Below are 15,917 nucleotides of genomic sequence, written 5' to 3'. Positions count from 1 at the left end.
ACCAATAGCCGGTATTAGCCCCGCCCTTACGTAAGAAAGGTTAGGCAAGTTAGATGGAGAGGACACGATGGGGGGGGCCCTGGGAGACGCAAGCGCCTGCGCACTAGCGTGGCCGCTCCCGGCCGCGTGCAGACGGGATGTCTGCGCAAGCGCCGAGGTTCGGCCGGTTGGCTGGCTCACTACAGCGCTTGCGTACCAACTACAAGGGCGGGTGCTGGGGTTGAGGCTTTGAATTAATGCTGCAGGTGAGGTCATGAAACTCTTGTTTTGTCCATCAGTTCTCGTCCGACCTTGAAAGTCAAGAAAGGCACGACAGTTTTTCACTTTTTATTGCAGCTTTTGCAACCGGGAGGAATAGTGGTACGGGGATAGCGGCCGTGGCCGGAAGGGTTGAGGCAGTGGAAGTTGTTTGCTCACAGGGTGGGGCGGGTACGGCCCTTTTCTGCCCCCGAGCATGCTGGGAGTTGTGGTTTACCTCTTCTAGACTCTATTTTTCTTTAAACAAACCAAAATCCTGTTTTTTAGATGTACTCACTTTTTTTTTTTTTTCAATTTTGTGCGCCACATGGCATGCCTGGTGCACGAGGAGGTAAGAAGAGGAAGTCCGATCCCCTGGAACTAGAGTTTAGGATAGTTGTGATGTGCCATGTAGGTACTGGGAACTGAACCCGCGTTTTCTGCAGCATCAGCTAGTGCTCTTAACTGTTGTCCTATTTTTTTCTTTTAAAAAGAGATTTATTTATTTACCTACATGGTTCTACATGCATGTATGCCTGCATGACATAAGAGGGCACCATATCTCAGTTGCTGGGAGTTGAACTCAGGACCTCTAAAACAACCAGGGCTAAGAGCTGAGCCATCTCTCCAACCCCAGTTCTAAGGTTTTTTTTGTTTGTTTGTTTGTTTTGGTTTTTTGAGACAGGATTTCTCTGTGGCTTTGGAGCCTGTCCTGGAACTAGCTCTTGTAGACCAGGCTGGCCTCGAACTCACAGAGATCCACCTGCTTCTGCCTCCCGATTGCTGGGATTAAAGGTGTGCGCCACCTCCTCCCTGCTAAATTCTAAGTTTTTTTACCTCTTGGGAAAATACATTTACGGCAGTAAGACATAATGAATGAGGACTACTCACCTTCCTGCAATAACCTATTTTATTTCGGGTGTATTATTCACCGCTCACCCTGACCACCAATCTTCAGACAAAGGAGAGGGAGCTAGAGTTTTTAAATTACTCTATTACCATGTGAGAGCTCCACAATTGCCCCGGAACTCCCCATGGAGTCCAGGCTGATCTCAAAGTGGAGGTTACCTTCTTGCCAGAGTACCCCACGTAGGAAAAAAAAAGACTCTAGAAGTTAAATACTTAGAAGACACGAAGGATCATGACATGTTTGTGATGGATTTAAAATTTGGATTTGGTATGGTCTGTCTTCTCCAGTGAAAAGACAATGAAACAAATAACACCTCTGAAAAGAACTGAAAATGATCCAGCCCGGACGGTGGTGGCACACGCCTTTAACCCCAGCACTTGGGAGGCAGAGGCAGATGGATCTCTGTGAGTTCGAGGCCAGCCTGGTCTACAAGAGCTAGTTCCAGGACAGGAACCAAAAGCTACAGAGAAACCCTGTCTCGAAAAACAAAACAAAAAAAGAACAATCATTTGCCTTGTGTGGTGGCACACTCCTCTAATGAACTCCTGAGCCTGAGTCAGGAGGAGAGCGATTTTGATGACTTGTTAACCTGGACTACTATACATCCGGGAGTGATTAAGAGGGTATACTGCTGCTGGGTGGTGGTGGCGCACGCCTTTAATCCCAGCACTCGGGAGGCAGAGGCAGGCGAATCTCTGTGAGTTTGAGGTCAGCCTGGACTACAAGAGCTAGTTCCAGGACAGGAACCAAAAGCTACAGAGAAACCCTGTCTCGAAAATCAAAAAAAAAAAAGAGGGTATACTGCTCTTGCAGAGAACCTCAGTTCAGTTCCCAGGACTGATGTCTGGCTGCTCACAGCCACTTGTAACTCCAGCTCCAGGGGGATCTACAGACATATGCACATATACACATACACATAACTAAACCTTTTTTTTTTTTTTTGGTTTTTCGAGACAGGGTTTCTCTGTGGTTTTGGAGCCTGTCCTGGAACTAGTTCTTGTAGACCAGGCTGGTCTCGAACTCACAGAGATCTGCCTGCCTCTGCCTCCCAAGTGCTGGGATTAAAGGCATGCGCCACCACTGCCTGGCATAACTAAACCTTTTAAAAAGCAGATACCTGGGCTGGAGAGATGGCTCAGTGGTTAAGAGCATTGCCTGCTCTTCCAAAGGTCCTGAGTTCAATTCCCAGCAACCACATGGTGGCTCACAACCATCTGAAATGAGATCTGGTGCCCTCTTCTGGCCTTCAGGCATACATGCAGAAAGAATACTGTATACATAATAAATAAATAAATAAATAAATATTTAAAAAGCAGATACCTGCATTAACTATGAGACAGTATACACTATCATACTTCTGCCTCCCAACATTAGAGCAGCTGTAGTCAGTTTGGATCTGCTGGGGCTGGAGCGAGCTTAAGAAACACAGGCTTGTTTGACTGTGGTCTTCTGATTCTTTCCCAGGCACTGCACCTGTTGCTGTTGAGATGGAGCAGCAGACTAGTAATCCTACTGACCAAAAAGGTGTGTCACGGGCCCCCATCCCCTTCCTCAAAAGCCAGCCCTCTTTATTTACCAGCATTCGTTGTTTTTTTAATTTTTGTTTGCTTGTTTGTTTTCAAGACAGGTTTCTCTGTGTAGCTTTGGTTCCTGTCCTGGAACTTGCTCTTGTAGACCAGGCTGGCCTCGAACTCACAGAGATCCGCCTGCCTCTGCCTCCCGAGTGCTGGGATTAAAGGCCTGTGCCACCACCGCCCGGTTTACTCGGCATTTGCAGAAATGACTCTGGTTTTGTGTTTGTTTGGCCCGGTAACTTTGTTATTTGGAAAGGACATGTGAAGGAGGAGATAGCTCTCACTTCATTGTCATAGTTGTCCTGGAATTCATCTTGTAGCCTAAGTGGCCTCAAATTTGAGACAACTCTTTTGCCAAAGCACCCCACATCCCAATATTGGGATTATAGGCATGACCTGCTGCATCCAGCTTTTGTTGTTGTTGTTGTACACACAGGGTTTCTTGGTGTGTACTCCTGGCTGTCCTGGACGAGACTCTGTAGACCAGGCTGGCCTTGAACTCACAGAGATCCACTCCGGAGTGCTGGGGTTAAAGATGTGCACTGCCACTGCCCAGCATTCTTTTTTTTTTTTTTTTTTTTTTTAAGATTCTTGCTATTGGGGGCTGGAGAGGTGGCTCAGAGGTTAAGAGCACTGACTGCTCTTCCAGAGGTCCTGAGTTCAATTCCCAGCAACCCCATGGTGGCTCACAGCCATCTGTAATGAGATCTGGCGCCCTCTTCTGGTGTGTAAACATACATGGAAGGAATGTTGTATATATAATAAATAAATAAATCTTAAAAAAAAAGATTCTTGCTATTATAGCCCATCCTGGCCTCCAATTTGCAATAGACCTGCCACAGGCTCCCAGCTGCTGAGATAGTAGGCATGTACTACCACGCCTGGCTTTGATACGTTCTTTTTATAGAGTTTCTCAGTAAGTAGAACACAGCTGTGCAGTCTGAAGACCCAGGTTTAATTCTGGCACTGTTATGTGACAGTTATAAAATCCTGACTACATTTCCCAAACATGGGATTCCTCAAGTATAGTGCTGCTAATACTACCTACTTCTTAGGATCATTGTAAAAGATATCTGAGGGCCTGGGGAAATGGCTCAGTGGATAAAGTCCACTGGCCAGACAGTCTAGCTGAATTGATAAACTCCAAATTTTATGAGGGACTCTGTCTCAGAGAAATAAAATGAGGCTAGCTGTGGCGGCCAGTGAACCTTAATCCCAGCAGTCAGGAAGCAGATACAGGTACATCCCTGTGACTTTGTGGCCAAGCTGCTCTACATGGTGAGTTCCAGGACAGCCAGGGCTACATAGAAAGACTCTGCTCCCACCCTTTCCCCCCCAAAAAAGGATATTGAAAAATAAAGTTGAGTGAACTGGAAACATGGCTCAGCAGTGTGGGATTCCCTTTCTGTTAATCTGTGTATTGCCACGAGGCTGTGGTTTATCAGAAAGGATCTGGGTCCTTCTCCTTCGGCAGCTACGTGGCGTCTCCCTGACTACTTTCTCTGTATATCTCTGTTCGGATTTCTTGCCTGGTTTATTCTGCCCTGCCATAGGTTGAATCCCACATCAGTTAAGAGCACTGACTACTCTTCCAGAGAACACAGGTTAAATTCCCAGCACTCACATGACAGCTCACAACTGTCTATAATTCCGATTCCAGATGCCCTCACCTGGCCTCCAAGGTCACCAGGTGTGCATGCAGGCAAAGTGCCCATACACACACATAAAATTAGACAAGTGGAGAGTAATTGAGGAACATAAGTGAGGTTGACCTCTGGCTGCCACACACATGCACATACACAAACACACACAAAAGAAATATGCATGTATGTATATATGTGGTGCATACACATGTATTAGAGGCTGCACATGAGGACCTTATCCTATAAACCCAGCCCTCAGAAGTCTGAGGATAGCTGCAAATTCCAGGGTAGCCTGAGCTGCATTACCCTGTCTCAAAAAAGCAATGTTTATGTGTGTGTGATATTGCATACATGAGAAGTAGAGGCAAGAGGATGGTCACAGGTTCAAAGCCTGCCTGGGACATACAGTGAGTTCCAGGTCAACCAGGACTGTATCTCCATACCGTGTGTCAGAGAGATGGTTCAGCCATTAAGAGCACTGGCATTTCTTCCAGAGGACTGGCATTGAGTGCCCAACACCCACATGGCAGCTCACAATGGTCTGTAACTCCAGTTCCAGGTGATCTGACCCTCTCTTTCTGGCCTCCAAAGGAACCAGGCATGATGTATTACACATGCATACCTTCAGGCGAAACTCTCAGAGACATAAAAAATGATCAAAGATTTGATTTAAAAAAAAAAGCAAACAAAAACGAGCGGCTGATAGAGCAAAGGAGACTTCCGATTTTGTAGGATTTAGTCATTGCCAAGCTTGGCATGCGTATGTGAAATGGGCATTATAGGCAATTTCTTCTGTGGTACTTTGAACAATGGACAAGAATAAGACATTTTTCTTGGCAGATGTGTGTCCCACACCTGTGATCCCAGCACTTGGGGAAGTGGAGGTAAGAAGGTCAGAGTACAATGAGATCCTGCCTCAAAAAGGGGGAAAGAAAAATCCACCTTTCCTAACAACACTGGACACACCCCTGTCCCTAGCCTTCTTTGTTTTAACCCTGTCTGAGGTTATTCCTCAGGGCATTTCCTCCAGCTCCACTGACACACTGGAGGCACTTGATATCTTAGACCTGTGTAAATAAATGAATTAATTAATTTTCCTGTATTTTCCCCGTCAGTGCTGGGGATCAAACCCAGGTTAGGCAAATGCTCTACAATTGCGCTAAACTGCCAGCACTCTCCTTTCCTGATCTTTTAAAATTATATGCATATTTTTTCAAAGGTACATTCCAGAGATCGTAAATGCATGCCACTGTGTGTATATGCATGTCAGAGGCCAATTGGCCAAAGTCGGTTCTCTCCTTCTACAATGTGAGTTCTGAGGGGCTGGAGAGATGGCTCAGAGGGTAAGAGCACTGGCTGCTTATCCGGAGTTCCCGAGTTCAATTCCCAGCAACCACATGGTGGCTCACAACCATCTGTAATGAAACCTGATGCCTTCCTTGCCAGCATTGTATGCTTAATAAATAAATAAATCTTAAAAAAAAAAGCAGTCTACAATGTGAGTTCTGGGGATTGAACTCAAATTCTCAGGCATGGTTCCCATTGCTTTTACCCCAGAGCCATTTGCCATTCCCTTCTCTTTTCTTTTTTATAGAGGGTCTTACTCAGTAGTAGCGTTGGCTTTGGCAGCCCCATTGTTAAACATGCTACTGCTGTTACTTCCTCCCCCATCTGTCCACAGTCTCATAGACTTGAACTCAGTGTGTAGCCGAGGATTCTAGAACTCCTGATCCTCCTGCTTCCACCACTTTACCTATTTTATGTGGTCCTGGGGATCGAACAGTGGACTGAGCTCCACTCAGGCCCACACCTCCCAAGGTCTCTGCTGGGCCCGGCTTTCCCGCTCGCCATTGCCATTTTTCACTGCTGTTCTCTATACTCTGCCGCTCTGTTTCATCCTTCAAATACTTGAGGAACTTTCTTTCTTCTTCTCTTTTTTTTTTTTTTTTTTTTTTTTTGCTAGAGGGAGCTAACTTTTTTTTTTTTTTCTTTCTTTTTGTGGGGAGGAAGGGTGTTTCAAGACAGGATTTCTCTGTGTAGCCTGGTTGTCCTGGAAGTTACTCTGTAGACCAGACTGGCCTCGAACTCTCAAACTCAGGGAACCACCTGCTTCTGCCTCTGGAGTGCTGGGATTAAAGGCGTGTGCCACCACCACTGGCTCATTTCTTTTTTTTTTCTTTTTTCTTTTTCTTTTTTTTTTTTTTTTTTTTTTTCGAGACAGGGTTTCTCTGTGGTTTTGGAGCCCGTCCTGGAACTAGCTCTTGTAGACCAGGCTGGTCTCGAACTCACAGAGATCCGCCTGCCTCTGCCTCCCGAGTGCTGGGATTAAAGGCATGCGCCACCACTGCCCGGCTGGCTCTTATTTCTGTAGCTTCTTTATTCCCTTTTAGTGGCTAACTAGCAATTTGACCTTCTGCCCAAACTTAGTGCCTGCCACCCTTGTTCTTAATAGGCATTTCTGTTTGATTTCCTACTTTCACCTTGAAACCTTTGTAATTATAATTAGATGATAGAACCCCAACTCAAACTGCCTTGAGTACAAAAGGTAATTTAGGGATTTGTGCAGTTTCAGGTGCTCAAGAACTTCAGAAGCCAGCGATCTGGGACTGGAACCATTTCTTCTTCCTTCTGTCCTTGTCCTTTCTTGCTACTAGTCTTGCTTGTATCCACTTCTGATGGTATACTGGCCACATTCAGTACCCTCATTAGGCCCAACTTTATGTCCTCCCAGCACAGCAACTAAAAAAAGCAGCTTCCTTCCTTCCTTCCTCCTTCCTCCCTCCTTCCTTCCTTCCTCTTTCCTCCCTCCTTCCTTCCTCCCTCCCTCCCTCCCTCCTTCCTTCCTCCCTCCCTCCCTCCCTCCTTCCTTCCTTCCTCCTTCCTTCCTCCTTCCTTCCTCCTTCCTTCCTTCCTCCTTCCTCCCTCCTTCCTTCCTCCCTCCCTCCCTCCCTCCTCCCTCCCTCCCTCCTTCCTTCCTCCCTCCCTCCCTCCTTCCTTCCTCCCTCCCTCCCTCCTTCCTTCCTCCCTCCCTCCTTCCTCCCTCCTTCCTCCCTCCCTCCTTCCTCCTTCCTTCCTTCCTTCCTTCCTTCCTCCTTCCTTCTTCCTTCCTCCCTCCCTCCCTCCCTCCTTCCTTCCTTCCTTCCTTCCTTCCATGCATTTACTTGTTTTTTTGGACAGTCTTCTGGGTAGCCCAGGTTAGCTCAGAACTTGCAATCCTCCAGTCTGCCTCCCAAGTGTTGTGATTGTGACACACATCATTGTCCGTTTGTTGGTCCTGTGGCACGAGTGGCTCAACCAGCTTGTTGTCACAGGCGCTGAGTGAGGCGCCAAGATTGCCCTGTGCTGGGCCACTGGCCTATTTTCAGTGTTAAGAAGCTGGAATACCGGGGCTGGAGAGATGGCTCAGCGGTTAAGAGCATTGCCTGCTCTTCCTAAGGTCCTGAGCAACCACATGGTGAGATCTGGCGCCCTCTTCTGTCATGTTAACTCTCAACCATCTGTACTGAGATCTGGCGCCCTCTTCTGTCATGTAGGCAGACATGCCGGCAGGACATTCTATGCATAATAAATAAATCATTTATTTATTTATTTATTTATTTATTTATTTATTTATTATACAATATTCTGTCTGTGTGCATGTCTGCAGGCCAGAAGAGGGCACCAGACCTCTTTACAGATGGTTGTGAGCCACCATGTGGTTGCCGGGAATTGAACTCAGGACCTTTGGAAGAGCAGGCAATGCTCTTAACCACTGAGCCATCTCTCCAGTCCATAATAAATAAATCTTAAAAAGAAAAAAAAGGGAAGGTGTCTGGGGGAAGAATAATTTCCCAGAGTGACAGTTACTCCGTAGATGAGAAGGTGAATGTCTGCGATGAAACTTAGCAGCCCCTCAAAGTCAGTTTTTCCTTCTGGTTGGACTGTTTTTGCCAAAGGTAACATAGTTACCATTTTTAGAATCTCTTCTAGAGCCAGATGTGGATCACTCTTAGAATTCCAGCACTTGTCAAGTTGAGGCAGGAGGATTGTCGTGAGTTCAAAGGGACCATGGGATACATAAAGAATACCAACCCAGCCTTGGTTGCATAGCAAGACTATCTCAGAAAAACAAAAAACTTTAACATGTGCAACTCATTGTATTTAATATGTATAATTAAAAGACAATTTGATCTTTTTTTTTTTTCCTCAGACAGGGTTTCTCTGTAGCTTTGGAGCCTGTCCTAGAACTCTCTGTAGACCAGGCTGGTCTAGACCTCACAGAGATCCACCTGCCTCTGCCTCTGGAGTGCTAGGATTAAAGGTGTGTGCAACCACCACCTGGCTTTTTTTTTTTTTTTTTTTTTTTTTTGAGTCAGGGTCTCACCATGTAGCCTTGGCTGGCCTGGAACTTGCTATGTAGATCCCTAGAGCTGGCATTCCTGGTGGTTATGAGCTGCCTGCAGTGGGCTCTGGAAGAGCACCACACTCTTAGCTGCTGAGCCATGTTTCCAGACTTGAAATATGATTTTTAAGTGTTAACGACCAACCAATTCCTATTAAGATAGGGTCTTACTATGTGGTCCTGGCTGGCCTAGAACTCTCTCTGTAGACCAGGATGGGACGGACATGTGGCTATTCTTAGTGCTCACAGAAATCCCTGCTGGCCTCTGCCTCCTGGATGTTAGGAGTGACAGCGCGAGCCACCAGCTCGACTTCCTCATACTTTCTTTCTTTTCTTTTCTTTCCCTCCCTCCCTCCCTTATGTATACAGTGTTCTGTCTGTGTGCTTGCTGGCCAGAAGAGGGCACCAGATCTCATTACAGATGGTTGTGAACCACCATGTGGTTGCTGGGAATTGAACTCAGGACCTCTGGAAGAACAGTCAGTGCTCTTAACCTCTGAGCCATCTCTCCAGCCCTCCTCATACTTTCTTACCTTAAAGGTTGAGGGGCTATTTATTACGTTAAGAGAAACTTAAACATCTCAGATTTGGTTCCACAGAGAGTCTTCTCTGGCCCATTCAAATGTCAGTGGTGATTGCCCCCTTCTCTCTCTGCCTCCTCTTCCTCCTTGCTTGACTGGCAGTTTACTGGGGCTTCTCACCCTCCAGTCTTATTTTTGCCTTTTACGTTATCTTTTTTCCTATTCTGCTCCTTAAAAGCTTAAATGTCCCCACAGGGAGCCTCTGTAAGAGTTGGGGGCCCCTCACAGTTGGCTAAGAACACACCAGGACTCCACATTCTTCTTACTATAAAGGAGATTTATTACCATAGAGGAACAAGCAAGTTGGGGAGGGAGGGGAGACTGCCTCTGTACTGGGCAAAAGCAAACAGCAATCTTTTAGGGTGAGTTAGTGAGTCCTAGTTGGACAGGTTAACCAGTGTAGCCAAATAATGAATTTTGATTGCCGAATCTTGGAGTTTAGTCTCAGGATGAGTCAGTGGCCAAACAAGGGAACAGACCTTGGGTGTTAGCTTTAGGAATGTAATCTAATGGTTTAGCAAGCAAGAGAGAAGGGTAAAAGGCTGGCTCCAAAGCCACAGAGAAACCCTGTCTCGAAAAAACCAAAAAAAAAAAAAAAAGGGTAAAAGGCTAAACCTGTCAGCAGCATGTTTGTCATGTGGGGTCTGTTAGAGAGGCTCAGCCTCCTGTAATATGCCTGCGTTGTATTCTCCCCTCACCTTTTTACACTTGTTTACATGTGGCCTTAGCTGCCCATGCACACCCACAACCCCAGTAGAAACCTTGCTTTTACCCAGGGTATTTTTTTGTGGATATTTATTTATTAATTTCAAGACAGGTTTCTCTGTGTAGCCCTAGCTGTCCTGGAACTTGCTTTGTAGATTGCCCGCCTCTGCCTCACAAGTTTGCCCAGGTTTTAAGACTCACTATATCCTTGTGTGGTCCACAGAGAGTCTTGTATAACCCAGGCTGGTCTGAGCTTCCTGTGTAGCAGAGGTTGACCTTGAACTTCTGATCCTCTGGCCTCCACCTCCTATCCTGGAATTGTGAACATGCACGATGAACCTGAAGATGTTTCACCTGATTCAGTGTCTCCCTAAGCTGATAATGAGCAGCTAAGAAACTATGCTGTACATGTCTTTTGTGTGTTTCTCAGTGTCTAGTAGAGTAGTTTTTATGATTTTTTTTTTTTTGGTTTTTCGAGACAGGGTTTCTCTGTGGCTGGCTTTGGAGCCTGTCCTGGAACTAGCTCTTGTAGACCAGGCTGGTCACGAACTCACAGAGATCCGCCTGCCTCTGCCTCCCGAGTGCTGGGATTAAAGGCGTGCGCCACCACCGCCCGGCGTTTTTATGATTTTTTAAAAATGCTAATGGGTCCCCCACAGAGCAGCCGTGATGCAGGCAGGTCTGAGCAGCTAGAGGCGGGAAATGCTAGTGGGTCCTGGTGCTGAACCCCAGAGCGGCTCTCGGCAGAGTGTGTGTGTGGGGGAAACGGACAGGAGACAGAGACAAGGACAGACATAACATGTTGAATATTTATTCAGGGGGTTATGGAGGGGAAAGGGAAAAGTGGGGGGCAGAGAGAGGAGAAAGAGACAGAAGAAGGGAGAAAACGGAGAGACACGTGTGCTCCAAGAGGGAACAGTGAGAGAGAGAGAGAGAGAGAGAGAGAGAGAGAGAGAGATTGATTTGATTCAAGGCAGGGGGTGGGGTGGGGGTGTCTGCAGGGAGTGGGCGTGGCTTTCCCCTTAAAGGGCCTAAACCATAACAGTAGTGATCAAGGAAGTAAATTAGACTTTTCCTCCTTCCATGCCTGGCTTCAGTTAACTCTCATTGGTTTCCGTATCTTCTCTTTGTGTGTCTTCCTGGTCCTTGGGTAGGACCTGGTGTCTGCTTTTGTAACCAGGCGCAGGGATTTAATAAGAAAGGATTAAAGGCGGTCTCACACTTGCAGTTCCACCTTTGAGAGGCCAGGGCAGGAGGGTCTTGGGTTCAAGGCCAGCCTGGGTCACCCTCTTACGATTAAAAGAAGGGAGAGGGGGCAGGGGAAGGCAAGCCAATCCCTGTTAGAATGAGTTTTGATTTAGTCACTGATTTTCAGCCAAAGAGGAAGATAATGCTGTGTGTCTGTGTCCAGCAAAACCCTCCCCCAGTTATATTAATCTTCAAGCAAATTCCTTGCCAGCCACTTTCGTGAACATCCAGACAACAGAGCTGCCTTCAGGTAAGACTGGGGGTTGGGGGGGGAGGCTTCCCAAGCAGACCAGCAGGGGCAGAAGGTGCAAAGTATCTTCTTCCCTTGGGCAGTGCTAGCTCCTCATCAAAGCAACCCTCTTGCCTGCTTTCACTGTGTAACATGTTGATTGTTTAGTTCTCTTGGTTTCTTCTTCCTCCCAGTTTTGCTAATCCTGTTCTTTTCTCATTTATTAGCTACTTGGCTCAACTAGGCAGGGGTAGGACCACAGTCTTTCTGGTTGCTACTCGTGATTGTTAAAAGGGACCAGGGAAGCCGGGCGGTGGTGGCGCACACCTTTAATCCCAGCACTCGGGAAGCAGAGGCAGGCAGATGGATCTCTGTGAGTTCGAGACCAGCCTGGTCTACAAGAGCTAGTTCCAGGACAGGCTCCAAAGCCACAGAGAAACCCTGTCTCGAAAAAACCAAAACAACAACAACAAAAAAACAAAAACAAAAACAAAAAAAAAAGGGACCAGGGAAGGAGGTGGTAACTTTAGCTTGGATTTATTCATCTTCTCTGGGGGAAGTCAGTGGATACTTGAATACTTATTTATGGGAAGCTCAACTCTAAGTAGCCATAGCCCCAAAAACAGGTAGTGTAATTATTATGTTAACTAAGCTACCTATGAACAACGCAATTGAAAACGTAAACTGAACCCGGCAGGGGTGGCGCACGCCTTTAATCCCAGCACTCGGGAGGCAGAGGCAGGCGGATCTCTGTGAGTTCGAGACCAGCCTGGTCTACAAGAACTAGTTCCAGGAGAGGCTCCAAAACCACAGAGAAACCCTGTCTCGAAAAACCAAAAAAAAAAAAAAATAAAATGTGTTTTGAATATTTATGTCCAGTGACTTTTTTTTTGTTTTTTGTTTTTGTGAGACAGGGTTTCCTCTGTGTAGCCCTGGCTGTCCTGGAACTAGCTCTTGTAGACCAGGCTGGCCTCGAACTCACAGAGATCCACCTGCCTCTGCCTCCCAAGTGCTAGGATTAAAGGCGTGCGCCGCCACCGCCCGGCGTCCAGAACTTAGGCAAACGAGCTATTACTGAGTATACCAGATGACCATAAACACTACAATAAAAGTAGGAAGGGGAGGGGCGAGTTGTAATAATTGATTTCAAATGAAAACAAAACTGACAGGTGAGCCTCTGGAGGTGACTGCTGAGCAGAAGTGCGTCTGGTTTGGGTTGTACCTGGGAGGATTCGTTCTCTCATGGTGTCCTTCCAACCTCACTGCAATTACAAAGCCTCTTTCCTTTGCCCCTTTGCTCCCCTGTCACTCTTCCTTCAGGAGCTGGCCAGAAGCCCAAGGAATGCCTAGGACTCCTAGAGTGTGTGTGTGCCAACCTCCAGCTTCAGACCCAGCTTGCCCAACAACAGATGGCTATTTTAGAACACTTGCAAGCTTCCCTGTCACAGCGGGGTCCTGGGCAGGAAAGCAGCAAGGGCTCTCTCCCAGTCTTATATTGCAGGCTGCTGTTAAGTCACCTGCCCCAACTCCATAAATGAACTGTGGAACAAAGATACTGTGTTTGCTTCCTTTTCTCTCCTTTCATAGGCTGGAGGTGGAACTGCTCATTAGATTCTGTGTGTGCTCAGGGATTGAACCCAGGGCCTTCTGCGTGCTAAACATATGCTGTGCCCCTGAGGAACACTCCTAGTCCCGAAGCATATGATTAGTCTACATGTTTCTCATAGGCACCCACTGAGTGTAAATCATCACACAAGGCACTTGGGGTACGTGCATATTTATTAGTGTTCTCAAGAGGAGCAGAACCGATATGGTGGAGACACAGATGTAAAGAATTTGCTTACTTTTTTTTTTTTTTTTTTTTTTTTTTTGGTTTTTCGAGACAGGGTTTCTCTGTGGTTTTGGAGCCTGTCCTGGAACTAGCTCTTGTAGACCAGGCTGGTCTCGAACTCACAGAGATCCGCCTGCCTCTGCCTCCCAAGTGCTGGGATTAAAGGCGTGCGCCACCACCGCCTGGCGAATTTGCTTACCACTTTGCATTGAAATAGTAACATTGGCTGCTTCACACCTGAGAGGCTGAAACCCAGTAGCTGCTCACGCCTGGAGGCTGAGTGCCTTGGCTGTCCCAGTCTGACCCCAAAACCCTCCAGGAGCTACTGGTCTTGGTCACCCATGGCAGCCTGGAGGTGCTGGTTTTGATGTCTGTGAAGGAATCAGCAGCAGCAGTTGAAGAAATCAACTTGATGAAGCCAAGCTACCAAAGGTTGAATCATCTTCTCTTGTTACCTTTTTAAATCTGAGCTGCTACTTAAAGTTGCCACCCACACTTTGGGTAGAGCTCCCCACATCTATTAAGATAACAAAGACAATTCCTCAGTTGAGGTTCCGTACTCAAGTGATTCTAATTAGTGGCAAGTGGATATTAAAATCAACCATTCCAGATAGAAGAGACGGCTCAGGGTTTCTGTCATTTATTAAGATATGTGAGATGCTGTGGTAGTTTGGGTGTAATCGACCCCATAGTCTCATAGGATTTGGCACTTTTAGGAGGTGTGGCTCTGTTGGAGGACATGTGTCACTGTGGATGCAGGCTTTGAGGTTTCCTATGCTCAGGATACTTCCAGTATCTCAGTCGATTTCCTGTTGCCTGCAAGATGTAGGACTCTCCGCTACTACTACCCCAGCACCACGTCTGCCTGCATGCTGCCATGCTCCCGGTCATGATGATCATGGACTGAACTTTTTAAGCAACCCATCCCAATTAAATGTTTTCTTTAGAAGAGTAGTTCTGCCAGGCAGTGGTGGCCCATACCTTTAATTCCAGCACTTGGGAGGCAGAGGTTAGAAGATCTTTGTGAATTTAAGGCCAGCCTGGTTTACAAAGTGAGTTCCAGGACAGCCAGGGCTGTTACACAGAGAAACCGTTTCAAAAAACAAAAACAAAACAAAACAAAAAGGGTAGCCCTGGTCTGGTGACTCTTCACAGCAATGGAAAGCCGTAAGACAATTGCCCAAACTGAGAGGAATTCTGAGGGGAGCATGGAGGTTAGTACTAGAGTAAAGCTGGACCAGTCTTGATCTCAGCGGAGAGACTGACTTTATATACTGTGTGAAGACAGGGCATGACGGGGTGACACACAGGTAAGTTTAAACTTCCTTGGCAGGAAGTTTAGATAAAACCCTAGAAGTTAGAAATAAATCACTAGAAACATAGTCATCAAGGAAGACGTCCAGTGTCAGTCTCTGGCATCACATGCGTACATAGCCGCACACGTGCTCATAAATGCAAACATGCACAGGCACATACGTGACATGTGGTTTGTATGTGTCAGTTTGCTCACTATTGCTGTGGTTCATTGCTTCCTATTAAGAAAGGTTTTTTTTTTTTTTTTGGTTTTTTGAGACAGGGTTTCTCTGTAGCTTTGGTGCCTGTCCTGGAACTAGCTCTTGTAGACCAGGCTGGCCTCGAACTCACAGAGATCCGCCTGCCTCTGCCTCCCGAGTGCTGGGATTAAAGGCGTGCGCCACCACCGCCCGGCTAAGAAAGGTTTTGTTGGGCTGGCGAGATGGTTCAGAGGTTAAGAGCATTGCCTGCTCTTCCGAAGGTCCTGAGTTCAATTCCCAGCAACCACCTGGTGTCTCACAACCATCTGTAATGGGGTCTGGTGCCCTCTTCTGGCCTGCAGGCATACACACAGACAGAATATTGTATACCTAATAAATAAATAAATATTTTTTAAAAAAAGAAAGGTTTTGTTTCAGCTTACAGCTGGCTGTAGTCCATGTGAAGGGGAGTCTACGGCAGAGAGAAACCTAGTGGCAGAGACTGTGAGGAGTACCTGTGCAGCCTGTTTTCTCACACAATCCAGTACCACCCATTCTAGGGTGGCACCACCCACAATGGGTTGTACCCTCCCAAACCAGTCATTGTAGGGAGGAGAGGAAGCCCTGAGTGAGTGGAGTGTGAATGAGTGTGTTGTGTTGACTTAGGCAGCCCCGAGTGAATGGAGTGTGAGTGTGTTGTGTTGACTTAGGCAGCCCCGAGTGAATGGAGTGTGAGTGTGTTGTGTTGACTTAGGCAGCCCCGAGTGAATGGAGTGTGAGTGTGTTGTGTTGACTTAGGCAGCCCCGAGTGAATGGAGTGTGAGTGTGTTGTGTTGACTTAGGCATTGCCATGTCAGGAACTCAGAAGGAAATAGCAAAGCCTTCTCTTCTGGTCCATGTGTGAAAGTTGCTGCAAATGCAGAAAATGTCCACCATGGCTTCTCCCCACTGGATGTTTACAGCCTGAAGACTGTTTCCCTACAGAGACTGCACCTGTCAAGATGAGTTAACCCATCTCCTTGATCCAGCTGTGTCCCGTAACCCCCGCTTCCTGTTTATCTGTATGTAACAACTCCATCTCCTTG

At 46.8% G+C, this 15,917-nt stretch overlaps 1 protein-coding gene across 2 annotated transcripts; it reads left to right on the top strand.

Moving 5' to 3' along the window:
• Positions 1 to 117: 117 nt before the first annotated feature.
• On the top strand, positions 118 to 13,061 carry Tsacc (TSSK6 activating cochaperone). Of its 2 annotated transcripts, none has more exons than XM_041656603.1 (4): positions 118 to 245; positions 2,612 to 2,671; positions 11,407 to 11,529; positions 12,829 to 13,061. In XM_041656603.1, exons 2-4 carry the CDS (start codon positions 2,635 to 2,637, stop codon positions 13,044 to 13,046), a joined length of 378 nt encoding a protein of 125 aa, XP_041512537.1. In that variant the 5' UTR covers positions 118 to 245; positions 2,612 to 2,634; the 3' UTR covers positions 13,047 to 13,061. The 2 variants fall into 2 exon arrangements, with proteins under 2 accessions (XP_041512537.1, XP_041512538.1); XM_041656604.1 differs by lacking the exon at positions 118 to 245 and adding an exon at positions 585 to 589.
• The last annotated feature ends 2,856 nt before the right edge of the window (positions 13,062 to 15,917 follow it).

The sequence above is a fragment of the Microtus oregoni genome, unplaced genomic scaffold (genome assembly GCF_018167655.1).
Source record: "Microtus oregoni isolate MIOR12 unplaced genomic scaffold, Mior012 000007F_ref0000211, whole genome shotgun sequence".
NCBI lineage: Eukaryota > Metazoa > Chordata > Mammalia > Rodentia > Cricetidae > Microtus > Microtus oregoni.
This window is presented reverse-complemented; position numbering and strand designations above follow the sequence as displayed.

What these genes read in the sequence shown, in the direction of transcription:
- Tsacc (XM_041656603.1), top strand. Translation starts at nt 2,635, where the DNA reads ATGGAGCAGCAGACTAGTAATCCTACTGACCAAAAAG. An exon ending in TAATCCTACTGACCAAAAAG is followed by an intron (nt 2,672 to 11,406) that starts GTGTGTCACGGG and finishes ACTGATTTTCAG; the next exon opens with CCAAAGAGGAAGATAATGCT. An exon ending in GACAACAGAGCTGCCTTCAG is followed by an intron (nt 11,530 to 12,828) that starts GTAAGACTGGGG and finishes CTCTTCCTTCAG; the next exon opens with GAGCTGGCCAGAAGCCCAAG.